This window comes from Xenopus tropicalis, chromosome 7 (genome assembly GCF_000004195.4).
Source record: "Xenopus tropicalis strain Nigerian chromosome 7, UCB_Xtro_10.0, whole genome shotgun sequence".
Lineage (NCBI taxonomy): Eukaryota > Metazoa > Chordata > Amphibia > Anura > Pipidae > Xenopus > Xenopus tropicalis.
This window is the reverse complement of record NC_030683.2, coordinates 73,316,896-73,343,517: the sequence shown is the minus strand read 5'-3', so window position 1 is coordinate 73,343,517 and position 26,622 is coordinate 73,316,896. Positions and strand designations below refer to the sequence as shown.

The following is a 26,622-nucleotide window of genomic DNA, read 5'->3' as shown; positions in this document are numbered from 1 at the left end:
TACTGGATTCACACACTGAACTTGATCTCTCAAATAACTTGGGTGCCAGTGGTTCCCAAAACAAAATAACTCTTTATTGACTGATTTACAACTCTTTGTGGGTGAAGATAAGATGGTACAAACATCAATTATTTCAGAATTGCTTTTGACACTTTCATCCCTTGGATGGTACTCCTCAGAGGCAGTACTTACAGGTAAACTATTGCCCAGCGCTAGGCAAAGGTCAGTGATGTATTACTTCAGGAATCTCCTATTCCTGAGCCTGTCTCTATACTGGTGGAAGACACTGCAAGGTACCAACCCTTACTAGGCTCCTAATTGGAGCCTCTGGCTGCTCTACTGACTACCCTGATCCTTCCTCTAACTCCTAGAGCGAGCTATTTACTGGTCCTTACTTAATCTTCTGGAACCTACCTCCACCCAGGATCATCAACACACCACATCCTCCAGCAAGTGATGACTGAAGATGTGATGACTCTCTGTTTGAGAACCTTGCATCAATGGCCAGTCACTAAACTGCCAAGGACATACTTTAATGGAAAACACTTACCCTCCTAAACTAAATCTAAACCATGCCCAACTCTAAGTTGGCCAAAACCTTCTGGAGAACTATCTGAAAAGTGTAAGCAGAATAAAATCAGAACAGGGAAAAGTAGAAGATCCTATAAATCAAGAATTTTAGGTGACATGCATTGGATATCTGTCTATTTATCTATGTGTCTATCCATGTATCTACCTATCTATTTGTTTATATATGAGTCTGTCTGTCTATCTTTATATCATCTATATGTTTCCATAGACTATAACAAATGGAGTTCTAAGGTACATTTTGTCAAGACTTATAACTCTGCTCTTTCGAGCTTACAAACATGCAGGCTGACCTGCTCTAGCACAGTATGGCCAGGACAGCGAGTTTTAGTTTGATGACATTGGCTCCTTCCTCTGCTTCTCCTGGATCCACGGTGGCTGTTTGGTCAAAAGGGAATTTTTAAATAGAATGTGATTGCTAGCCAAACATTTTATTATAGAAATAAATACGACATATCCAAGCACATACTGAACTGTTTTTGTGGCAACCTTTTGGCTAAAAAAATATAAAATTCCTTTAGGGTGGGGTGCCATAATGACAAAGAACCATTTATACATTATTATAGTAATGTGGAATCTCCCTGTAGTACAAGGGAAACACGCAGCTGAGTCATAATGCACAATGGACAGTAGTTCACACAGCACGTGGCCTTTCACAAATTACAGTGTACATTATGTTAACAAATACTATATTGTAGTAATATTTTCCTATAGCACAAAGCCCCTAGGAGTAAAATATACAGTTTTATAACTGATCTATTATTATACTGCTTCGGCTTTATACAAGAACAAAATAAGCTATGAGATGGATTATATAACTGAGTATATTGAGATACTCTACTGCAGTTTATATAAATTAGCTACTCAGTAGCCATAGTTGCAGCCATTCAAGATTTAACAGTGCTATAGGACACACATTTACATAGAGGATGAAGGAGACACAAACTTCTAACTTGACAAGGGGACTCAATTGACCCTTCATCTTGAGCCAACCCACCTTAATGAAACACCAGGAGACAGAGATGGGGTAAAATGGCCACATTATTTATTCACATTTTATTAAATAAATAATTAATACCCAAGGCAATATTCCTTGCTGAAGGCTTGAATGTTTCTTCCATAGTTGCCATTTGAGATCAGTGCTATGTCATTATATCCACCATAGGTAGAGGCAGTATTAGGCTGCCTCTACCTATAGAGAGGATGGCCCAAAACTCTGCTACCAGCAGGAGCTGCATCACCAACCATGAGAAAACTTCAGCAGCCCAGCTAGCAGTCCTGAATCTGCTGTGTCATCTGTGTTTCGATGATAGGAAATCCAAACAGGCTGTCACCTAGCACAAGCAGAACTAGCTTCTCTATCCACCGTGCAATCAAAGGAGAGAACCTCCTTCATGCTGCCCCTGCGCTTATAGCTCCAGGGCTTTCCTTTCCCCTATTGCTCAGAAAGTCCCTGCCACTCACTTACTCCCTGACGTAAGAAAGCCTCTTTCCATCTTCATTAGATCTACCTTGTGTCAGATCTATTGCCTGCCATATTGGAGTCCAAAAAGAAACTGAGAACATGTTCCCTAAGGGGCCTATTTATTATGCTGTGTAAAAAACGGCACCAAAATTTGCCACACATCAGCAGGCTTTGCAGCATAAAAATGGCATCATTTTTTACATAAAATAAAGGCATAAAATCTTGCTTTCGGACAGAGAAATCTGCCATTTATTTTACACAGCTTTTTATACCGTTTTTTATACAGCACAATAAATAGGCCCCTAAGGAGTGTATTTATCAACCTTGGAGACAAACATCACTGATGATGTTTCCTATAGCAACCAATCGGCAATTAGATTTGAACAGACAATTAGAAAACAGAAGCAAAGACCTGATTGGTTGCTATGGGCAACATCACCTGTGATGTTTGTCTCCAGTGTTAACAAATATACCCCTAAGGAACATGAACTGGTGTGAAACAAATGGGGCTGGAAGGGATCAGGGGCTCCATTTAGCCCAAATGGAATCATAGTACATTGGTATCAACCATAGGGGTTGCAAAGACAGTTTTAGGTTTGGACTTTTGCTCAAAGGAAATCTGCCAATAGCCCTTGTTAAGTCTAAGGTAAAGGTGCCTCACCCAAGGAGTCTAGTAACTCATCCACACAGGGCATTAGGTAGGCTTCAAACGTAGACACTGCATTGACCTTGTGCAGGTCTACACAAAAGCTTATTGATCCATCGGGTTTAGGGACCACGACTATGTGGTTACACCATTCACCAGACTCCTCAATAACCCTCAATAACCCCAAATGTAAGCATTTCTGCCAGCTTCTTCCTCACAAGACCCTTTTAACTGTGAGGGAGGAAATACTTTCACCCCTGGGTCTGTTTCTAATTTATGCTATATAAGATGTGTCTTATCAGAACACATCTGTAAACTGTAAAATTAGAGTCAGCAGATCATTTTTCTGTGTGACCATGAGCTGTTGACCCATAGGTACCTGGGGACTTGCACCTTTACCGATGGAAAGATGTGTCCTCAAATCTGTGTAATCTGGGAGAGGGTGAATAAACATGGTGCCCCAGTTTTTTTAAGGCTTTAGGAGGTTAACATGATAATCGTGAATCTCGGTGTGCAATTTCATAATTTATTCCCCTGTCCTGCGCAATACCTCAAAGGGACCCTGCTATTTAGGTAAGAGCTTGCTTTTTGAGGAAGAAGTAACAGCACTTTATCACCTGGCAGAAATGTCCCAAGATTAGCATTTCTATTAAAGTGTTGCTCCTAACTTTGTTGTACCTTACTCAAATTCTTTCTGGCAAACAGACCCGGCAGATCTAACTACTCTCTTAGAACTATGACATACTGATCAGTATTTTTAGGAAAGGAAGGCTGCTCCAAGGCTCCTTTAATAAGTCCAGTACCCATGTGGCTGTCTCACATCCAATAGCTCGAAAGGGGAGAAGCCAGTAGAGGCATGTGGGACTGCAAAAAAACAAGGTGCAGAAAATGAAGCAATTTGTCCCAGTTTCTCTTTTCAGAGTCTCCAAATGTTTTTTAACATGCTCTTTAAAGCCCAGTTGAACTGCTCGGTTGCCATGAGTTTATGGGTAATACACTAAGGTTTTTATGGACTCTTACCTTACCTTTAAAAGCTCCAGCACCCCTTTTTTTATGAGTTTGGACATGAAATTGGTCCCTTGATCATTGAGCATTTCCTTGGGATCTCCCCACCCTGGAGAACAGTTCAAAGTTTAGCAGAAACTTGCTTAGCAGAAGCCGTTCTTAAAGAGAATGCCTCTGGGTACCAAGTTGCACAGTCAATCATTAATAAGATAGACTTGTGGCCTTTTGCTGAAGGTTCCAAATGGCCAACAAGATCCACACCCACTCTCTCAAAGGGGACATCTATTAAAGGCAAAGGTACTAAGAGGGCATGGTTTGGACTAATTTGGTTAACTGGCAATCTGGGCAAGCAGCACAAAAAGTATCAATAGCCGTATAAATACCTGGCCAGAAAAAGCTTGCAAAAATGCGGTCTAAGGTTTTACCTCTGTCCAAAAGTCCACCCCAGGGAAATGTATGAGCCAAGTTAAACACAGCCCTTATTAACTCCACAGGAAGCATCATTTGTTTATAACAAATCATTATGCAATTCAATATGGGGAAGAAGATTTTAATATACAATTATTTTTACCATTTTTACCACTTTGTCATACAGTTTGGCCAGCACTGTGTTCTCTCTTTATTTCTTTTTAAAGTCAGAGAGAGAGGATTGTAATAAACACCATTTCCCTCCTGTCTTAGACTGGAAACTGGGATGTGTGGGGACCCAGGCAGGTGACCTAGAAATTATTTTACCTTCAGTCCCCTTTTTAGAAACCCAGTCCTATTAGTTAATTTGTCTATGTTCCTGTGATTTTTTTAGGCACTGTGTCTGGCTAAAGATGTCTGGTGAAAAAGGAAACAGTTTATGTGGGGCATCTGGACACACAGGTTTCACAGGGGAAGTAGTTGGTATTAGTGAAATCCCTTCCCAGTACCACAGGGGTAGGCAGCCAGGGTGCAACTACAACACAAAGGGAAACTGGCTGATCATTAACCTTAAAGGTTACCTGGGCTGTAGGGTATTTATTTACACCCCTATAAATACACTTAATATTAAAATTAGTGGTATATTTACTAAGCTCTGGGGGAATTAACTCTTTCAGAATGAGAGTGGTCCCGGAACCTGAATCAATCATTTCGGTAACCTGTTTAGAAGTGTCCAAAGGAGGTAAAGCCATCTCCTCTGGCAATACTGTACCTTGCCATGGTAGTATAGGCTATGTTGTGTACCACTAGAGGGAGCAGCATGCCTAAATGTTAGCTCAGCTACAATGTGTTATCTAGCTTAACTTCTTCTTGTTCTCTATGGTTAGATATACTTCCTACTTGCAAATGTCTGTATATACAGTGGCTTGCAAAAGTATTTGGCCCCCTTAAACTTTTCCACATTTTGTCACATTACAGCCACAAACATGAATCAATTTTATTGGAATTCCACGTGAAAGACCAATACAAAGTGGTGTACACGTGAGAAGTGGAACGAAAATCATACATGATTCCAAACATTTTTTACAAATAAATAACTGCAAAGTGGGGTGTGTGTAATTATTCAGCCCCCTGAGTCAATACTTTGTAGAACCCCCTTTTGCTGCAATTACAGCTGCCAGGCTTTTAGGGTATGTCTCTACCAGCTTTGCACATCTAGAGACAGAAATCCTTGCCCATTCTTCTTTCCAAAACAGCTCCAGCTCAGTCAGATTAGATGGACAGCGTTTGTGAACAGCAGTTTTCAGATCTTGCCACAGATTTAGATCTGGACTTTGACTGGGCCATTCTAACACATGGATATGTTTTGTTTTAAACCATTCCATTGTTGCCCTGACTTTATGTTTAGGGTCGTTGTCCTGCTGGAAGGTGAACCTCCGCCCCAGTCTCAAGTCTTTTGCAGACTCCAAGAGGTTTTCTTTCAAGATTGCCCTGTATTTGGCTCCATCCATCTTCCCATCAACTCTGACCAGCTTCCCTGTCCCTGCTGAAGAGAAGCACCCCCAGAGCATGATGCTACCACCACCATATGTGACAGTGGGGATGGTGTGTTCAGAGTGATGTGCAGTGTTAGTTTTCCGCCACACATAGCGTTTTGCATTTTGGCCAAAAAGTTCCATTTTGGTCTCATCTGACCAGAGCACCTTCTTCCACATGTTTGCTGTGTCCCCCACATGGCTTGTGGCCAGGGGCGGGCCAAGCCGTCCGGGCGCCCTAGGCAACCCGATCGGCCACCTGTCCCGCCCCGCCCCCTCTGTTGGCGCGCATGCGCAGTTCGGGGGGGGGGGTGCGATGCCGTGGATCATTGCCCCCGCCGCTTGTCATTAGCGGCGGGGGCAATGGCAAAGTAGGGGAACTAGGGGTAGGCAGCAGAGGCTTCTGCCTGGCGCCCCCTAATCATTGCGCCCTAGGCAGCTGCCTCTTCTGCCTACCCCTAGTTCCGGCCCTGCTTGTGGCAAACTGCAAACGGGACTTCTTATGGTTTTCTGTTAACAATGGCTTTCTTCTTGCCACTCTTCCATAAAGGCCAACTTTGTGCAGTGCACGACTAATAGTTGTCCTATGGTCAGATTCCCCCACCTGAGCTGTAGATCTCTGCAGCTCGTCCAGAGTCACCATGGGCCTCTTGGCTGCATTTCTGATCAGCGCTCTCCTTGTTCGGCCTGTGAGTTTAGGTGGACGGCCTTGTCTTGGTAGGTTTACAGTTGTGCCGTACTCCTTCCATTTCTGAATGATCGCTTGAACAGTGTTTCGTGGGATGTTCAAGGCTTTGGAAATCTTTTTGTAGCCTAAGCCTGCTTTAAATTTCTCAATAACTTTATCCCTGACCTGTCTGGTGTGTTCTTTGGACTTCATGGTGTTGTTGCTCCCAATATTCTCTTAGACAACCTCTGAGGCCATCACAGGGCAGCTGTATTTGTACTGACATTAGATTACACACAGGTGCACTCTATTTAGTCATTAGCACTCATCAGGCAATGTCTATGGGCAACTGACTGCACTCAGACCAAAGGGGGCTGAATAATTACGCACACCCCACTTTGCAGTTATTTATTTGTAAGAAATGTTTGGAATCATGTATGATTTTCGTTCCACTTCTCACGTGTACACCACTTTGTATTGGTCTTTCACGTGGAATTCCAATAAAATTGATTCATGTTTGTGGCTGTAATGTGACAAAATGTGGAAAAGTTCAAGGGGGCCGAATACTTTTGCAAGCCACTGTAGTTTGCCATGTTGGAGCTCTAATAAATAAGTTGTTTAAGCATTACTATTGAGTCCTGCACAACTACACTGTGAACCCAACAGGCTACATAAGCAATTCCTTCCTGCAAGGAAGCCAACTGCTCTGAGGTTTAAACAGTTGCAATGTCCCCTGTTCTTGGCCTTTTCCCTTTAAGAAGTGAGAACCCCACTTCAGTAAGGGAGACTGTGCAGTAGATGGGGGTGATGGCTGTTGCTGGAGGGAGGATGCTGCGACCAAGTGCCTCTTTCGCTGACAGAAAATAGCTAGTGGGAGGGCAGTAGCTCAGTGTCTTTGGGCTCACTGGTCTATCTCAACAGGCAGAAATTGTTTTAGGACCATGGTCTCAATTACCTGATCCTTGGATTTTGTTGCAGGCTGGATCTACCTGGTTCAAAAGTGCATCATCCACTGGGCTTAAACTCTGGGCCGACCTGTGTAAGGCCCAACCAGTCCAGTATAGTGGACTAGATGTTAGCCATGTCTGCAGGTGTATATTGACTGTGCTTCACCAGTCAGAAGGAGTTCCAGTAAACTTGCCCACTTATCCTCAGGCCATTTCTGGACACTGACCACCCTTTTAAAAGTTATGGGAAATGCCTCTGGATCACCAGATAGACTCATTTTCATCAGGAGAGGTTTAGGTAAGGTTTCTGTCTCCAGACTGGTTTGTGCAGCCTGGAATTACATTAGGTGTTCATGTTGTCTGGATTGCTGTTCCTGTAACTGCCTGAGTAAATGGATCTGTTGCAGCAGCCACTCTGTGGATTAATAGCACACTTCTGTCACCATCTATGCCAGGGTAAATACCAGGACAGCAAAAACATGTGAAAAAATATATGAAAAATAAAGGCAGTTTTGCTTCAGCAAAATAGTTCAGCAGGATTTCAAAAATACAGACCTCTGGTCAGGCAACAAAGTGTTAACAAGTATATAGACTCCTATGTGCTGGGTTAACAGACCTCACTCCCTATGTCTCTTTCACCTAATAAGTGCCCCTCCCGTAAAAAGGGACATAATTAATGAACATCACTCTTCCTAAATTGGTTAAAGGGTAATACAATTTTATGGACATGTGAAGATTAATTTAATCGAGATCAGTGAGAGACAAGTGAGAGCAGGGTCATACTGGGCCAGAGGGACACTGGGAAAAAACCTGGTGGGCCCTGGCCCTCTTGGCTCTGAAGACCCAGAACCAATTCCCGCCAGGGAGCGGGCGACTGGGGCCCCTGAAGTGGCATGGGGGACCCCTGGATTGGCAGTCCCGGTGGCCCTGCACACCCCAGTCCAACACTGAATGAGAGGAAATTTTGAAAATGTCAAGGAATGGAAGAAAACTGGTAAAAATACTCCCGCTGGCAGGTTTCCTATAGAACCACAAAATGTTATACAAAAAAAACCCCATATCCTTTGCCATTTTACTAATTTAATTGGGTGGTAATGGATTACCATCCTGAGACCCTGCATGCTTCTGACATGCAAATTATTCCATATTAAACTGCATTGGAATGGAGCATATGAACATCTTTGTGCATATGTATAATTAAATGGAGCATTAATCTATTTTTGTCTTTATTTAGAACTAGCAGAGAAACTACCCTGTAATTTTAGTGTTTCTTACAGAAAAACACATCAGCGTACTGTAGACCCAGAGCAACCACGAGCATTCCACCTTTAATTTAGCAACTACATACTGACACCATTGTGGTCTGCAAATTATGCAGTAGCAATTGATGGGACAATTTTAGCTGTTCTGGTGAAGCTTAGATGCAACCCTGAAATTTCCACTGTTTATATTTAGAGACAAAAAAAAGATACTTACAGTATTCCAGTTCTTTCTGGCAGTTATAGTTATTTTAGATTTGCTTTGTGAGTTATAAAGAAGCAAGTGACTTCTGCAGGAACAGAACATTCGGGAGGATACATGCTCTAGCAGAAACGCACGGCCTGCTCTGTGCCATTCACATTTCTTCTGTGTGTATTGTTTTTATCTATAACATGTCGCTTGCAAACAGAGTTGCGGAGTATATGTTATCAGATGCACTGCTACCAGATAATCCTCCAAAAAAGAGAGGCCTTCGCCTGGAATTACCTCTTGACCGAATCATCACTCTGGTTTCAGTTGGCCTGCCTCTATTGCTTATATCCTTAGCATTTGCAAAAGAAATTTCTACAGGTAAGTCTAAAATGATTTTGAGAGACTTGACTTGTATACAAAGATACTGGGATAATGAGAAAAATCATGGGACGCTTTCACAAAAAGGCTACTTTTGCAGTTTAATTCAAAATGCAGGTATGGGATTTCTTTTCTGGAAACCTGCTATCCAAATTACAGGAAGGTCATCTCAAATGGTTTTAAATTATTTCCCTTTTCTCTGTAATAATAAGGCAGCACCTTTTTCTTGGGACCTGTAGTTTTCTAGATAAGGAATCTGTAAATATATCATACCTTAATACAGATATAGGACCAGAATGCTCAGGACCAAGGGTATTCCGGATAAGGAGTCTTTCCGTAATTTGGATCTCCATACCTTGTCTACTAAAAAATCAATAAAACATTAATGAATCCAATAGGATTGTTTTGCATCCAATTGCATTATTTATATCTTAGTTGGGATCAATTACAAGGTACTGTTTTATTACTACAGAGAAAGGGAAATCAGTTTAAAAATTCTGAATTATTTGATTAAAATGGAGTCCATGGGAGACGGGCTTTCCGTAATTCAGAGCTTTCTGGATAACGGGTTTCCGGATAAGGGATCCAATACCTGTACTACTTAAAATCATTTAAAGAATAAACCCAATAGAAAGAGAAGAGTTTTTATTAAGTACAATGTACTGTATTATTATCACAGGGAAAAAGGCAATCATTTTATAAACTTAGAATTATTTGCTGAAAATGGACTGTAAGGGAGATGGCCTTCCCATAATGTGGATTTTTTTTAGAAAATGGGTTTTTGGATAAGGGATCCCATCCCATGCTAATTAAGCTTGGATTTGATCCAAGTTATGGAAAAATCCCTTATTCAGAAAACCCCAGGCTTCTGGATAATAGCTGGGGATCTGGGCTTTTTTTTCAGAAAAGGAATCTTTTCTAATGCTTTAAGGCTACTTAAAAACTTTCAAACATTAATAATGGTTGGTACAAAAGGACACTATGGGAAATGGTACTATCATATCTTGGATCTTTTTTGATAAGAGGGATCTACATAATAAATCCCATATCTGTACTCAATATGAATTTATTGAAGCCCTTGTAAGTTCAGCATTGATATTCATAGGTTCAGTAAACATGTTATTCTGTAATCCTTTATGGTATGTCTTTATATACTAGTAGAGGGTATTATATAATATAATAGAATGCTGAATAACGTGCTGAAAATGTAAGAAACGCATTAGAGATGAATATGGGTGACTGAGAAAAAAGTGGGATGACGGAAGGTAATCCATTTATGATGCTTGGGACACGTTGCAAATATCTACTGCATGGTGTTATCTTTTATTTAACTGAGGAGGCCTCCATGCATAGTTATAGTAAAGCAGTGATATTATGGGTTCTTGCCCTCGTATGTATGCAAATTTACCTGATAATGAACTATATTATCTGGAATAAATATGTATTCATTTCATTTACATTTTTTCCTAATTTCATGTTTTACACTGTAATCTACTATGCCATACTTCATTGGTTCACTGGGTCCATTTGGCTAAAAAAAAATCTAAAATATAAAACTAGCCTTGTAGTATAAGCAGTTACAATAGCTTTTACATGAAGCATCTCCCAGAAATGGCAAAGCCCTTGTTTAATTATGTAGGTATGGAATCTGTTATCCAGAATTTGTGAGACCTCGTCTTTAATAGGTAAGGGGTTTCTCTGTGACTTGGATCTACTAAATCTACTTAAAAATCATTTAAACAAACCCAATAGGATTGTTTTGCCACAGTATGGATTCTTGCAGCTTGGTTAGATATTATTACACAGAATTTTTTTTTTTAACAAACAAATTAATTATTTGATTAAAATGGATACTGTGGGAAATGACCTTGCTATAATTCGAGGATTTCTGGATAAGGGGTTTCCAGATTCCGGACAGGTATGTACTTGTATATGCTATGTCAATGAAAAGAAATATATCCCCATACTGAAACTATTTAACTTTAATGGCTCACAGAACTATATTGCTGGCCTTCGTTTAAGGCTGATGCCACACGAGGCGTAGGGCTGAAATTTTCGTACACCTGCTACTTGTGCCTGCACCCGAATGAATGGGATACGCTCGGGTGCAGGCACATGTAGCCGATATATGCATGAAAACGCGAGACTTTGCATTCTCTCGCGTTTTCGTGCGTATATCGGCTACATGTGCCTGCACCCGAGCGTATCCCATTCATTCGGGTGCAGGCACAAGTAGCAGGCGTAGGGCTGAAAAAATCAGCCCTACGCCGCGTGTGGCATCAGCCTTAGGCTCTTTTCCAATATATAATAAAAGGCTCTAAGTTTGCCCAGGTACAGGAACACATAGCAAGCTATTTTCTGCTGATTGGTTGATAATCTTGTTTTTTTCACATATGGCATGTTATAAGATACCACAGCATAGTTACATGGTAGATAAATGTAAAACCACAAGCAGGTCAGGATGCATTAATTCCATACAAAGATAACTACATAACCCAGCAGAGTGCAGTGCTTAATAACTGTTATCACTGTGTACTGTATTATACGCACACTGCGTGTATCAGGTAGTGTCCATTACAGGTGTGATTAAGTAAAAAAAAAAAAATAATAATAATTATTACCATTGAATCCTTTGCTATTATTATTTTATGACCATTGCAGTAATTAAAATCTACTGGGTCTATATTATGAAAGGTGCAAAGTTTACTACAAGTCCAGTGATGAGCTAGTACTGGATAAAAGTGTGGCTGAATAAAAGTGTTATTGTCGAGGTTGGTAAGAAAAAACGTGCTTTTAGGGGATTCAAGTTAGCTGGGACAGCAGAAACTTTCATCAGGTACAAGGAAGCAAATAAAGCATGCAAAAAAGCTATCAAGCAAGCTAAAATAGAAATGGAAAGGGATATTGCAGCTAGGAGTAAAAAGAATCCAAAATTATTTTTTAATTATGTGAATAGTAAAAAAATGAAGCAAGAAGGGGTGGGAACTTTATTATCACGGGGGGGTAAGTTGGTTGATGAGAACGGGGAAAAAGCTGAAATTTTGAACTCTTATTTTTCATCTGTCTATACATCTGAGGAGCCAGATAATGAAGGCTTCCCTTGTAATATGCCCAGTTCTAGTAATTTAGCTACTGATGCATGGGTCACTCGGGAGGAAATTCAAAAGAGACTTGAACATGTAAAGGTAAACAAAGGTCCAGGGCTGGATGGGATTCATCCCAGGGTATTAAATGAGCTGAGCGCTGTGATTGCCAAGCCTCTTCACTTAATTTTTCAGGATTCATTGAGGTCTGGCATGGTGCCGAGAGACTGGCGGATTGCTAATGTGGTGCCATTATTTAAAAAGGGATCCCGTTCTCAGCCTGAAAACTATAGGCCTGTTAGTCTGACATCAGTAGTAGGAAAACTTTTGGAAGGGGTAATAAGGGATAGGGTACTTGAATACATTGCAGTTCACAATACTATTAGTTTGTGCCAGCATGGTTTTATGCGTAACAGATCTTGCCAGACTAATTTAGTCGCCTTTTATGAGGAGGTGAGTAGGAACCTTGATGCTGGAATGGCAGTTGATGTCATCTACTTGGACTTTGCTAAAGGGTTTGATACAGTACCTCACAGAAGGTTAATGATCAAATTAAGGAATATTGGCCTAGAACATAATATTTGTAATTGGATAGAGAACTGGCTGAAGGATAGATTACAAAGAGTGGTGGTAAATGGAACATTTTCTAATTGGACCAGTGTGGTTAGTGGAGTACCGCAGGGGTCAGTCCTTGGTCCTTTGCTTTTTAACTTGTTTATTAATGACCTGGAGGTGGGCATAGATAGTACTGTTTCTATTTTTGCTGATGACACTAAATTGTGCAAAACTATAAGTTCCATGAAGGATGCTGCCGCTTTGCAGAGCGATTTGACAAAATTAGATAACTGGGCAGCAAACTGGAAAATGAGGTTCAATGTTGATAAGTGCAAAGTTATGCACTTTGGTAGAAATAATATAAACGCAAACTATCTACTGAATGGTAGTGTGTTGGGGGTATCCTTAATGGAGAAGGATCTAGGGGTTTTTGTTGATAACAAGTTGTCTAATTCCAGGCAATGTCATTCTGTGGCTACTAAAGCAAATAAAGTGCTGTCTTGTATAAAAAAGGGCATTGACTCAAGGGATGAGAACATAATTTTGCCCCTTTATAGGTCCCTGGTAAGGCCTCACCTTGAGTATGCAGTGCAGTTTTGGGCTCCAGTCCTTAAGAGGGATATTAATGAGCTGGAGAGAGTGCAGAGACGTGCAACTAAACTGGTTAAGGGGATGGAAGATTTAAACTATGAGGTGAGACTGTCGAGGTTGGGGTTGTTTTCTCTGGAAAAGAGGCGCTTGCGAGGGGACATGATTACTCTGTACAAGTACATTAGAGGGGATTATAGGCAGTTGGGGGATGTTCTTTTTTCCCATAAAAACAATCAACGCACCAGAGGTCACCCCTTTAGATTAGAGGAACGGAGCTTCCATTTGAAGCAGCGTAGGGGGTTTTTCACGGTGAGGGCAGTGAGGTCATGGAATGCCCTTCCTAGTGATGTGGTAATGGCAGATTCTGTTAATGCCTTTAAGAGGGGCCTGGATGAGTTCTTGATCAATCAGAATATCCAAGGCTATTGTGATACTAATATCTACAGTTAGTACTAGTGGTTGTATTTATAGTTTATGTATGTGAGTGTATAGATTGGTAGGTGTGCGTTAGGTGTGCTGGGTTTACTTGGATGGGTTGAACTTGATGGACACTGGTCTTTTTTCAACCCTATGTAACTATGTAACTAGGTAACCATTTACTGGCCACCTGATTGAAATCAAATATCTTATTGGTTGCTATAGGTTACCGCACCTGGGCAAATTGTGTGCCTTGTATTACATATAGAGGTACTTGTGTTGACAGTGAATTCCCATTTTCTACAGCATAAATGGGTGCCCATAGTTCACTGGCTTTGTACATATTTGTATGTATTGATTGTGTTACCTCTGAAGAAATTGCTTTCTAGGTCAACACTATCACGTAAATCTTTCCCATAAAAGTGATATTATTTGACAGTTTTGTTCTCCTGTTTCAGGACCACAGGTCATCTGTTTTCCTCCAAGTAATTTTACAGAAAAACAGACTGAGTATGTTGACAAGCACTGCTGGCATTCCCTGACGCATCATGATTTTAATTTTGATGGAAGTATTTCTGTACATTCTTTATGGATCCATAAGGTAATCATTTAGCTCACAGAAAAAATAAAAAATGACTGCTGGGGGTGTTTGGTGGGGGCTAAGAGTGAGCAGTTAGTTGTGGGAGACAGGAGTCTAAATTGAGCTATGTACAGGAGTGTAGGCCCTAGTGCCAAACAATTGAATTACAACAATGGTTATAGAAGCTGTTGGAGCGAGGACTGCATCAATAAGCCAATGCGGTCCCCGATCTGACCTGAAAATTAAACCTGCCTGAGTGACACCTGACCAATTTTCAGGCAGGTATCGGGCCTGTTAATCTGAAGGACTCAACTGGGCATCTTAAATGAGGGGAAATTTGTGAACTTTTTTTTGGTGATCTTAAGGCTGATGCCACACGTGGCGTTTTTACGCTGCGTATTTTCTAATTCTCTCAGCGGCTTAAAAACACCCAATATCATCATCCATAGAAATAACTTGAAAAGACTCGAAGCAAACCACACAATGCAGAAATACGCTAGAAAACGCCTTAGCACGGATTTTTCAAGCGTTGGCTGAAATATGCCGTTATCTGCACAGCAACCTATTCCTATGCATACACAAAGGCAGCTGCCAGACCTAGCGGAAATACGCGGCGTTTTTTACTATTTCGCACTATTAGCACCATGGAAACGGGATTTGCTACGTCACCAGTACTAGGCTGAAAAACGCCATAGTCAGGGGCTGTGTGGGTTGTACGGCGTTTTGAGGCTGAGAAAAAACACAGCGTAAAAACGCCACGTGTGGCATCAGCCTAAGAAAATCCAAGTCCAAGATTTCATGTATGGGAAATGTTCACCATTGTTTTTTTTTTACTGACTATATTGCTGTGTACTGAGTTATTTTATATCATTTGCATAACCCAACCCATAACTTAATAATAATGTTTATTATTAGATTCTGCATTCTGTCACCAGGCGGAGCAGTGCCTTCTGGCTTCAGACACCTTTAAAACTAGGCCACTCAAATTTCTTTTAAATGACAGTACCTGTTGTGGATAGTTGCCATAGGTTTCTCAAGGCATTAATCAGAGAGTATATCACAGGGAAAATGCAGACCTACCTATAGTTTTAGCACATATTGCAGGAACATAGCTTTTAAATGAGCATATTTTAATACATACATGCTTTTTCTTTAGGTTAAAGGTATCTAAATTGAATTCAGAGTGCTTCTAAAGTAATTGTGCTATTAACATATATAATTGCTAATTAGTAAACATTATCAATTAAGGTCAGAGGATATTACTATATCCTCTGACCTTAATTGATAATGTTTACTAATTAGCAATTATATATTACAATTACATATTTCAAATATAACAAAAGAGAGTAAGATAATTCTAATTTCATTTTGAATTGCACTGTAATACATTCACTACAGCACCAAGAGTCATGTCATTTACATATTTTATTTCCTTTAGGTTTTTCCATACACTTTAATGATAGTTGCTGTTGCTATGTATATTCCTGTAGTACTGTGGAAATATGTTTCCAAGTCATTGCTCAACTCAGACCTTCTTTTTATTGTGGATGAACTGGACAAATCCTATAATCGATCAATCAAGCTTGTTCAGCACTTACTAAAGGCCCACAGAACATGTTCTGATCCAAATTTGTTTTGGGAGGAGCTAAAAAGGTAAATATTTATAACAAAAATCCACATTATTTGATTATAAATGTGTTACCCAATATCTGAGAACCTTCAATAAGGTTTGCATTCAATTAAAAATGTTAAAGGGCATCTACAGTCAACTGCCTTGCTAAGAAATTACCTGTTTAACAGTACTGGTGTACAAGCACAGTGATGGATGTATGTCTGAACTTGGCCCTGTGGTTCTGAATATTCCAGGACTTTCATGGATAGTCCACAATGGGCCAGAACTCAGTGGAAAATGGAGGGCTGTCCGGGCCAGCCAAGAACAGTGTACATATGGGAGAAGACTCTTTACTAATGTGAAGTGCCAAAACTAGACATACTCTCCTTTTACACCCCTTTTTACACCCCTTTGTGCCATAGGGCCACTGCATAATTGCCATTTTGAGCCTTAAAAACTATTAATTTAACAGCTGGTGCAAGATGAATGGTAGAAAAACATAAACAGCCTATATATATATTCAGCGCTTTCCCTTTTCTTAAGCCACAAACTGACTTGTGCAGTGAATTTGATTGGGGGGGGGGGGGAAGAAACCCTCTCATCACACCCACTCCATTAAAAGCAAAGTGGCAGTAGATTTATTCCTAATTTTCTATAAACTGGTGTATATAGTAGTGTTCAACCAGGCATCCAGGGAACTAAAGTAGTTCTAAAAGTCTGCAAAAAAACGAGTACATGTGAGACTATTATATGCAAGATGAATGAGAATTTCACCAGATTTTATTAAGCACTAATGCTATGTCCTTTTTTGGCAAATATATCTCATTTGTGGACATGAATGTCCAAGAGGATGAATGGGCTTTACCAGTGATCCCCAACCAGTGGCTCATGAGCAGCATGTTGCTCACCTGCTGGGATGTTGCTCCCAGTGGCCTTAAAGGAGAACTGGGCTATAAAAGCCTTCTTAACTATCAATGCCTTGACCCCCCCCCTCCCCTCTCGCATAGTTTCTAAGTTTAACAACTGTCCCTATCGCTAACCCCAAGCTAAAACAGCAGAGTAGCGCAGCAGCGCACCTAGTCATCATCTTCCCTGCAACTAAAGACACTTCAGGTCTTTCCGCCGATACGAACCTGCATGCACAGTTGGAGGTAGCAGGAGATCTGCTTAAACACCGCCGTGTCGGTGGTGAGACCCAAAGGAAGAGGTGAGGGGGGGGGGGGGTCAAGGCAGTGATAGTTAAGGGGGCTTTTATAGCCCAATGAGTATAGTTCTCCTTTAAGGAGGAACATTTTTGAATTTTTGGCTTGGAGGCAAGTTTTGGTCTTCAAAAACAGGTGTACTGTCAAACAGAGCCTCCTGTAGGCTGCCAATCCACATAGGGGCTACCGAATAGCCAATTACAGCCCTTATCTTATCCTGGCTGAACTGAATCCGAATTAGAATCCTTAAAATCACTTGACTTTTTGTCACATAAAAATGGAAGTTGAAATTTTTTTGCCCACACTCTTCTTTTTAACTGAAAAACAGGCTAGTTCAGGCTCAGGAGCAATGAAGATCGAGCAACTGGGCTTTAAAGGCCCCTTATTGCTAGACCAGCAACACATGTGGTTAACAAGATGGGTGGAGACAAGAGGGAAGCAGGCCGCAAAGGTGGCAACCCTAGTTTCAGTGTGTCAGGATCTGTGAGGTATCAAACGCTGGACTGTGTGCTGAACTGTGATTTTATTAACCTACTGAGCCACAGGAGGCTTTTTGAGCAGGGCTTGGGCGGTTTCCCTGATGTGGATGCACATCAGGGAAACCGCCCAAGCCCTGCTCAAAAAGCCTCCTGTGGCTCAGTAGGTTAATAAAATCACAGTTCAGCACATAGTCCAGCGTTTGATACCTCACAGATCCTGACACACTGAAACTAGGGTTGCCACCTTTGCGGTGTGCATCACTGACTTCATCATGCAAACTGCTGATGTCATCACACAATGACGTTGCAAATGATACTTACAAATTTACTGATTAACTGCTGTATCTACTAATCAGACCTATCAACAGGATGTGTTTCATCATCTTTCATGATTTACCTATATCCCCTTTAGCAGTAAGACTTATTACCGTATATACCAGAGTATAACCAGAGTTTTTCAGCACGAAAAATGTGCTGAAAAACTCAGCCTTGGCTTATACTCGAGTCGATATATGCTGCGCTGAGATTCGGTGTGCACACCCCCCGTGCGTGTGCGCTCGCAGGTCAGAGAAACCTTTAAGATGCGCCCAGTGAATATGGAGTAAAGTATCACAGAAACCTCTAAGATGCGCCCAGTGAATATGGAGTGAAGTGGGAACTGCATAATAAGATACAAAAGGGTAAATAGAAGGAGGCAGTTACTGTAGGTGCAAAAGAACAACTGGACAAAAGTTGGACTATAATTATTTTAAACTAAATGTTAAAGTATCTTCATATTAGCATTCTTATCTTGATACTTAGTATGGCAGCTTCAAGGCAGGAGGGTCAACAGGTCCTCCGTCCACCTTTCCCTAATCACCTAACCCTAATATGCAGCTGCCAACATAATATATTTATGAAGAGTTCACAGGGGGTCACACTGATTGTCCTTTATTAACTTAGCAGTAGCTGCTGCATTTCCCACCCTAGGCTTATACTCAAGTCAATAAGTTTTTCTTAGGTAAAATTAGGTAACTCGGCTTATATTTGGATCGGCTTTTACTCGAGTATATATGGTATATACTGTCCAATTCTATGTATACAGAACTGATTAGGAAAATACTAGGGCATAAGAGGATTTCCATGATGGAACTCATGCTACTTAATCTCTAATATGTCAGCAATTTTCAGGTGCAAATATCCAAAAACAACAGATCTTTGCTGGCAAGGGTCACTTGATTGATGATTCCCTTTAAGTAATAAATGATTAACAGCAAGTCTACAAGGCATATGCATGCCACTCGTTGGACTTTACCTTTTCATAAACCAGAAAGCTGGTAGACAAATTCTAAGTAACACTGATATATTAGGAGAGACCTATATATTACTGTTAAACAATTCTGAATTAAAGGTTTTTTTTCTTTCTCTAAGTGCTCGTCATGTGAGATACTTTGAATTTCCTCTGCTGGAGAGATACCTGACTTGCAAACAGCACTCGCATTGCCTTGTACTAACGTACCTCCTGAGAAATGCGCTGCTGCTCCTCTTCATTGCACTTACCTGCATCTATCTGGGCATCTTTCACCTCACTGTTTTCTATCAAGAGGAATTCACCTGCCTGGTAAAAACCAGGTTCCTAAGGACTGATATACCCAAACCAGAATTTGTCAACTGCAAATTTGTTTCCCTCGCCATATTTCAAATCATAAGTGTCGCTAATGCAGTGATATACATTCTTTTGGTTCCCATGATCATTTATAATTTAAGCAAATTATGCTATTGGGACAAGCAATTCTTAAACGTGTATGAAATGCTTCCTGCATTTGACCTCCTTAGCAAGAAAATGCTTGGGTGCCCTATTAACGATTTAAACGTCATCATTCTTTTCCTGCGGGCTAATATTTCAGAACTAAAATCATACAGTCGCCTAAGTGTTTTGTGTACGCTCAAGGACACCGCAAATAAAAAGCAAAACATCGACACAGTTGTGGATTTCATGACTCTTCTTGTGGGAATGGATATGGAAAACACGGGACAGGACAGTCCAACATCTGAGGATGGGGACCAACCTCCATCCGGAAAGGAATGTTACGGTAAGATATGATTCTCTACTGGCAGAAACAGTTAGCAAAGCAAGGGTAGAGCACGCATTCCATCTTGGATGATAAAGTACTATTATAAAGAAGATGGAGGTTTCCCTGACACCTGTGTGCCTTCCAGTATAATGGTGACAGTGTCAGACTGGCCCTTCTGTATACCAGGAAAACTCTCGGTGGGCCCCAGTGTCAGTGGGCCCTCCTGCTCACCCAGCCATTTACCTTGTATGCCTATACCATGGTCATTCCTCATTTCTATATGAGAGTAAGGAAACTAAATAGGAGGAATAGAGAATAATAATATGTATGTAAATAATAATAATATGGATTGAGAGAATAAAGAATGTCAGTGAAGAGAAAAATAGTTTAGATGCTGGGCCCACAGTCTAAGGTTTTGTGGTGGATCCCTGGCAGCCCAGCCTGACAAGCTGATCCCTGCAATACTCCACTATTCTGTGAGCTCAACAGATTTATGCAAGTGGCTATAGATGAATATGGCAACTTTACTATTGTTCTGTTAGTTTAAAAGAGCAGAAAGTGAAGTTAAGTGGCAGATGGCATTGGTTAAAATTGGCCAAACCCCCTCACCATATTCTGGCCATGTACAGCATGGCAATCATAACTGCAAAACTATCTAGCTGAAACAGGCTTTTAGATGGCAAATGGGGACCTGTCAATGATATAAAGAAGCACCCAAACTAGCATACACTGAGGAACATACAGTAAGTATTTGAACACCCTGCGATTTTGCAAGTTCTCCCACTTAGAAATCATGGAGGGGTCTGAAATTCACATTGTAAGTGCATTCCCACTGTGAGAGACAGCATTAAAAAAAAAAATTCCGGAAATCACATTGTATGGTTTTTAAAGAATGTATTTGTATTGCACTGCTGCACATAAGTATTTGAACACCTGAGAAAATCAGTGTTAATATTTGGTATAGAAGCCTTTGTTTGCAATTAGAGAGGTCAAATGTTTCCTGCAGTTCTTGACAAGGTTTGCACACTCTGCAACAGGGATTTTGGCCCACTCCTCCACACAGATTTCCTCTAGATCTGTCAGGTTTCCGGGCTGTCGCTGAGCAACACGGAGTTTCAGCTCCCTCCAAAGATTTTCTATTGGATTTAAGTCTGGCGACTGGCTAGGCCACTCCAGAACCTTCATTTGCCTCTTACGGAGCCACTCCTTGGTTATCCTGGCTGTGTGCTTTGGGTCATTGTCATGTTGGAAGACTCAGCCACGACCCATCTTCAATTCTCTGACTGAGGGAAGGAGGTTGTTGCTCAAAATCTCACAATACATAGCCCCATTCATCCTCTCCTTTAATACAGTGCAGTCATCTTGTCCCCTTCACAGAAAAGCACCCCCAAAGCATGATGTTACCACCCCCATGCTTCACAGTAGGGATGGTGTTCTTGGGATGCAACTCATCCTTATTTTTCCTCCAAACAAGGCGAGTAAAGTTTAGACCAAAAAGTTCTACTTTGGCCTCATCTGACCACATGACTTTCTCCCATGCCTGCTCTGAATCATCCAGATGGTCATTGGCAAACTTCAGACGGGCCTGGACATGTGATGACTTGAGCAAGGGAACCTTCCGTGCAATGCATGATTTGAAACCATGACGGCTTAGTGTTCTACCGACAGACCTTTGAAACTGTGGTCCCAGCTCTCTTCATAGTTACATAGTTACATAGTTACATAGGGTTGAAAAAAGACCTGTGTCCATCAAGTTCAACCCATCCAAGTAAACCCAGCACACCTAACCCACACCTACCAATCTATACTCACATACATAAACTATAAATACAACCACTAGTACTAACTGTAGATATTAGTATCACAATAGCCTTGGATATTCTGATTGATCAAGAACTCATCCAGGCCCCTCTTAAAGGCATTATGTCATTGACCAGCTCCTCCCTTGTAGTTCTGGGCTGATTCCTTGCCTTTCTTATCATCAGTGATACCCCACAAGGTGCAATCTTGCATGGAGCCCCAGTCCTAGGGAGACTGACAGTCGTCTTTAGCCTCTTCCATTTTCAAACAATTGCTCCAACAGTTGATCTATTTTCACCAAGCTGCTTGGCAATTGCCCCGTAGCCCTTTCCAGCCTTGTGGAGGTCCACAATTTTGTTTCTGGTGTCTTTTGACAGCTCTTTGGTCTTGCCCATGGTAGTAGTTGGAGTCTGACTGACTGTGGGGTGGACAGGTGTCTTTAAAGAGTTCAGACAGGTGCTACTAATTTAGATTACTGAGTGGAGTAGAGGTGGACTATTTAAAGGCAGAGTAACAGGTCTTTGAGAGCCAGAATTCTTGCTGATTGCAAGGTGTTCAAATACTTATGTGCAGCAGTGCAATACAAATACATTCTTTAAAAATCATACAATGTGATTTCCTAAATTTTTTTTTTTAAATGCTGTCTCTCACACTGGGTATGCACCTACAATGTGAATTTCAGACCCCTCCATGATTTCTAAGTGGGAGAACTTGCAAAATTGCAGGGTGTTGAAATACTTATGTTCCTCAATGTATGCAGAAGCGATCTGAGCCTACATCATCTTACTGCAGGACTTCTTACTGCTACTTCCTTCATAAAGATCACAAGCAACAATCTGGATATAGATGTTATTTGTGTGCTTTCATTGCCATCTTGTGGACACTCCAGGCAGTTACAGTTTGCCTATAAATCTTATACAGACAGCCATTTTAGGTCTCCAAAATCAAGACTGACACTTGATGTTAATACATTTTTTTTTTTTAAAAGGACCAGTAATGCAATGAAATTAAAGTGCATAAAAGCATTTAGATATATGGGCCTGATTTATCAAAAGTTGAGATAAAGATTTAGTTTCATCAAGACTGAGAAAGACCTATATCTCCTGCAAATGGAGAGTTTTTTTTTTTAATTATTAATTTTTTTTACCGAAAAATTTGGGAACTGAAAGGTGCTGAGATTTATTCAAAGAAATGGGAACATCAGTGTTTGGATGGAAATCTTTCTAGCACTCCACTTGCCAGAGGGTATAGTTACTATTAAAGGAATACTGCCATGGGAAAACATGTTTTTTTCAAAACACATCAGTTAATCAGTTAATAGAGCTTCTCCAGCAGAATCCTGCATTGAAATCCATTTTTCAAAAACAGACTTTTTTTTTTTTTAAATGTAATTTTAAAATTTCACATGGAGCTAGCCATATTTTTTTATTTCCCAGGGTGCAACAGCCATGTGACCTGTGCTCTGATAAACTTCAGTCATACTTTACTGCTGCGCTGCAAATTAGAGTGTTATCAACCCCCTTCCTTTTCCCCCCCAGTGCCAATCAGCAGAACAATGGGAAGGGAGAAAGAGAGCAGCTCCCAGTAGATATCAGAATAGCACTCAATTTTGGATTCATCATCTGCACTATTTTTATATTAAAAAAATATGCCTCTTAAAAAACCGTTGAAAACTCAATTAAACAAGAACAAAAATTACATAAATGGGACAGAAATAACGACGGCTCAGATTAACAGTTTTAACAGTCTTGTATTGTTTAAAGAACTAAAACCAAATATGAGAAGAAATGCCATATTTATTATTCTGAGCTTAATGTACCAGCCTAAAGTTTCAGCATCTCTATAATTGTATTGATCCTTCACAACTGTCACAGGAGCTCCCCATCTTGGATTTTGTAGAAGTGTCAGTGACACTCACATTGCTCAGTGTGCTCAGAGAAGCCACTGAGAAGCTAAGCTTAGGGGTTGTCGCAAATTATCAAAAAAAAAAAAATACAGGCCTGCCTTTAATATTTTCTGCCCATTCACAGATCAAAATGTGTAGGACTTATTTTTATTATGTATTTTGCTTTTTTCCCATTGCACATGGCAAAAATAATGACACCTAAAGTCGATATAAGTTCTGGCTTCGCATTTGTTATATGTTTGTCTTCTCTTTTCTAGAATTGGGAAAAATTGAAGAAACACCATAGAATGTAAAAGAACAAATCCAGGCAAATGGAATAACAACAATTAGCCGAGAAGGGAAAAGCAGTTGCCACAGTAGTTGCTGTATCGTACCAGTTTCAAAACTTTAAGTATTGTGCCCATGTATTTTGAGATGCCAACATATATCCCTGGCCAGACCAGATACAACTGACCTAGCCAGCCTGCTGAAATATATTGCAATTTGAACAAACATTTTAGAAGCCTTTTGCACAAAATATCAGCGAGTGGTGAAAGTATTTTGTTCCATTTAATTATACGGATCGGCTCTCAGTGATTACCTTCTTAAGTTAGAAATGCTTGTGGTGGTGAGCACAGCTTTGCCCTTAATTGAACCAGAGCAGCCGGATTTTGTTAAGGGGGAAATTCACCTTAGTTAACTTTTAGTATGTTAAAGAATGTCCAGTCATTTTTCAACTAGTAATTTTCGTGTTTTATAATTATATGCTGACTTTCAGACAGGGGTTAGTGAACTATTGCTCTGTGATACAATTTTAATGTTATTACTTATGTTTCCATTCAGACCCTCTCATATTCATCATCCTGTTTCTCATTCAAACCCCTATTCCATTTTGATTTTTGTCAGTTTTCTGGTTGCTAGAGTCTGATTATCCCAGCAACAAGATAACTGCTGAAAATCAAAACCAGAATCCAAAAAATAATTGACTATCATGCCTATTTAATTAGAACAGTTTAAAGGTGAACTACCTTATAAAGTTTAACTGGCCAGAGACCAACATGTCTAGAACATTACTAGTTACATACGGTTGAAGACCAGAGTCCATCAAACCTATACTAACAGACTGACTGGTTGCCAAGGTAAACTAGACCTTAGCAAACAGATTGCTGCTGTAATTCCAAAATGGGGAGCTGCTGGACAACAAGTTAATAACATAAAAACCATAAGAAATAGGAAATGAAAACTAATTGCAAATTGTCTCAAAAAATCTATGTCTATGTCATAATAATATAAAAAGGTGAAAAACCCCTTTAATAACCTCAGAATACTTAACCAATAGATAAGTTATATCATGCGACCTATAAAAGATACCATCTTTGTAAATAGTGCCCTTTTACATCTTTTCCCTTGAGCCACCATTTTGTGATAGGCTCCCTTAGAGATCACCTGACAGGAAATAATACAGTTGTAACGGTAACAGGAAGAAGTGTAAGAGTAAAAGATTTAATCTAGCATATTTGTGTGTGAGCACAGTAAATGACATATAGAGGGGGGCAAAAGTACTTAAAATGGCAGTTTTTCTATTCACCCAATTCCACATACTTCTAGAAAAGTAGGTTGTTATAAAAATTGCTTATTTAAAGGAGAAGGAAAGTCTAAGTCACTTGGGGGTGCCAAAATGTTAGGCACCCTCAAGTGACTTAAACCGCTTACCTTTTACCCCGGGCTGGTGCCCGTTAGGAGAAAACAGCACCAGCCCGAGGTAGCAGCGATCACTTCCTTCTTTCTTGTTCGCTGCGCGCGCATGCGCAGTAGAGTGAAAAGCCGAACTTTGAACAGAGAAGTCGGCGTTTCACTCTACTGCGCATGCGCCTGTCCCGGACATTTGCCAGCAGCACGAATAGGGAATAAGCACTCGCTACAGGTACCCTGGGCTGGTGCTGTTTGCTCCTAACAGGGGCACCAGCCCGGGGTACAAGGTAAGCGATTTAAGTCACTTGGGGGTGCCTAACATTTTGGCACCCCCAAGTGACTTAGACTTTCCTTCTCCTTTAAAGAATAACAATGTTTTACATATGGATTTTTTAAGCAATATAATTTTAGAGAGCCGTGCAAAGATTAGGGTGATCGTCTTCCTGTAAGGGCTGTGGCATAAGGGGAGATTAGTCGTCGCGATTTGCCAAAAATCGCCGAAGTTGCCTCTTGAGGCACCACGTATGCCATCCCACCGGCGATTTACATTTTGGGATGCCATTTCGGGGAGACTAGTCACCTGCGACAAGGGAGACTGTTGTGCGGCGACTAATCTCCCCGTGTACCAAAGCCCTAAGTGTTCAGTGCCAAGTTACAATGTAACGAGAGTATTCAGGAACAAGATAACACAAGTGGGTGTTGGGCATTATCTAGCTACAGGGTAAATCTGCATTGCTCTGAAGTTATACTGTTCAGTTGTTTTTATAAAGCCTAACATCCAGTTATATTGTCCATAGTTTAGATATAATCCTGAACACATGTAACTGGGCACATGTGTCTGTGTATAAAGTTGTACAAAAGACCTGATTTTTCCCCATTGGAGATGCCAGACCATGCTATCCATCATCACAGTTACCATAGGAAAAAGAGAAAAGAATACACCAACGCACGTTTTTTATGGAAGTTAGTGTTTATTGATGTGTTTTCCAATTTTTACATTCCCCACAGAACACACAAAGGAATCTTGCAGGTTTAAAGTAAATCTGTGCATAGTGCGAAAAAAAATCCTGGCAAAAGAAAACAAATTAAAAACTCACAGTAATATATGGAAAAATATATAGGAAGACAAACACCACAGGTTACCAGAACCTTAAGATTTAGAAAATAATTACGTTTGAAATGATGCAGTAATAGCAAACATCACATTTACAAGCATTACAGAGACAGGGTGGGGATCTGAAGACAGCTCTGACTCTAAGTGGAAGCTATCAGTCCCTTGTTCTACGAGTCCCTCGGGCAGCAGTACTACTGGCCCTTGTTCCCTATGAAATGTTAGTTTATTGATGGTCTTAGCCCTGGCAGACAGTTCCACAGAATAGAAAGCTGCAAGTGCTTGTTGTACACAATCATACAAAGGGGAAAAAAACTGCCATTCTTGTTCTTGCTTCCATGAAGACAATTAAAGGATTAAGTGCAAAGGTACCAGTATAGCAATGATGAATGGAAAATACCATCTGATAATTTCACATGGTGCATCAGTTTACTAAATTACTCTTAATGGCATCAAGACCAAGAGTAGAC

General features: G+C 40.5%; 1 protein-coding gene across 1 annotated transcript; it reads left to right on the top strand.

Moving 5' to 3' along the window:
• Positions 1-8,763: 8,763 nt before the first annotated feature.
• On the top strand, positions 8,764-24,994 carry panx3 (pannexin 3). The gene is made up of 5 exons (XM_004916530.3): positions 8,764-9,091; positions 14,196-14,338; positions 15,756-15,970; positions 19,021-19,682; positions 23,628-24,994. The coding sequence occupies exons 1-5, from the start codon at positions 8,914-8,916 to the stop codon at positions 23,654-23,656; spliced, it is 1,227 nt and encodes a 408-aa protein (XP_004916587.3). The 5' UTR covers positions 8,764-8,913; the 3' UTR covers positions 23,657-24,994.
• Positions 24,995-26,622: the final 1,628 nt, after the last annotated feature.

Coding starts and splice junctions, on each gene's coding strand:
- panx3 (XM_004916530.3), top strand. CDS start 8,914: ATGTCGCTTGCAAACAGAGTTGCGGAGTATATGTTATCAGATGCACTG. Junction 9,092..14,195: donor TGCAAAAGAAATTTCTACAG/GTAAGTCTAAAA, acceptor CTCCTGTTTCAG/GACCACAGGTCATCTGTTTT. Junction 19,683..23,627: donor ATCCGGAAAGGAATGTTACG/GTAAGATATGAT, acceptor TCTCTTTTCTAG/AATTGGGAAAAATTGAAGAA.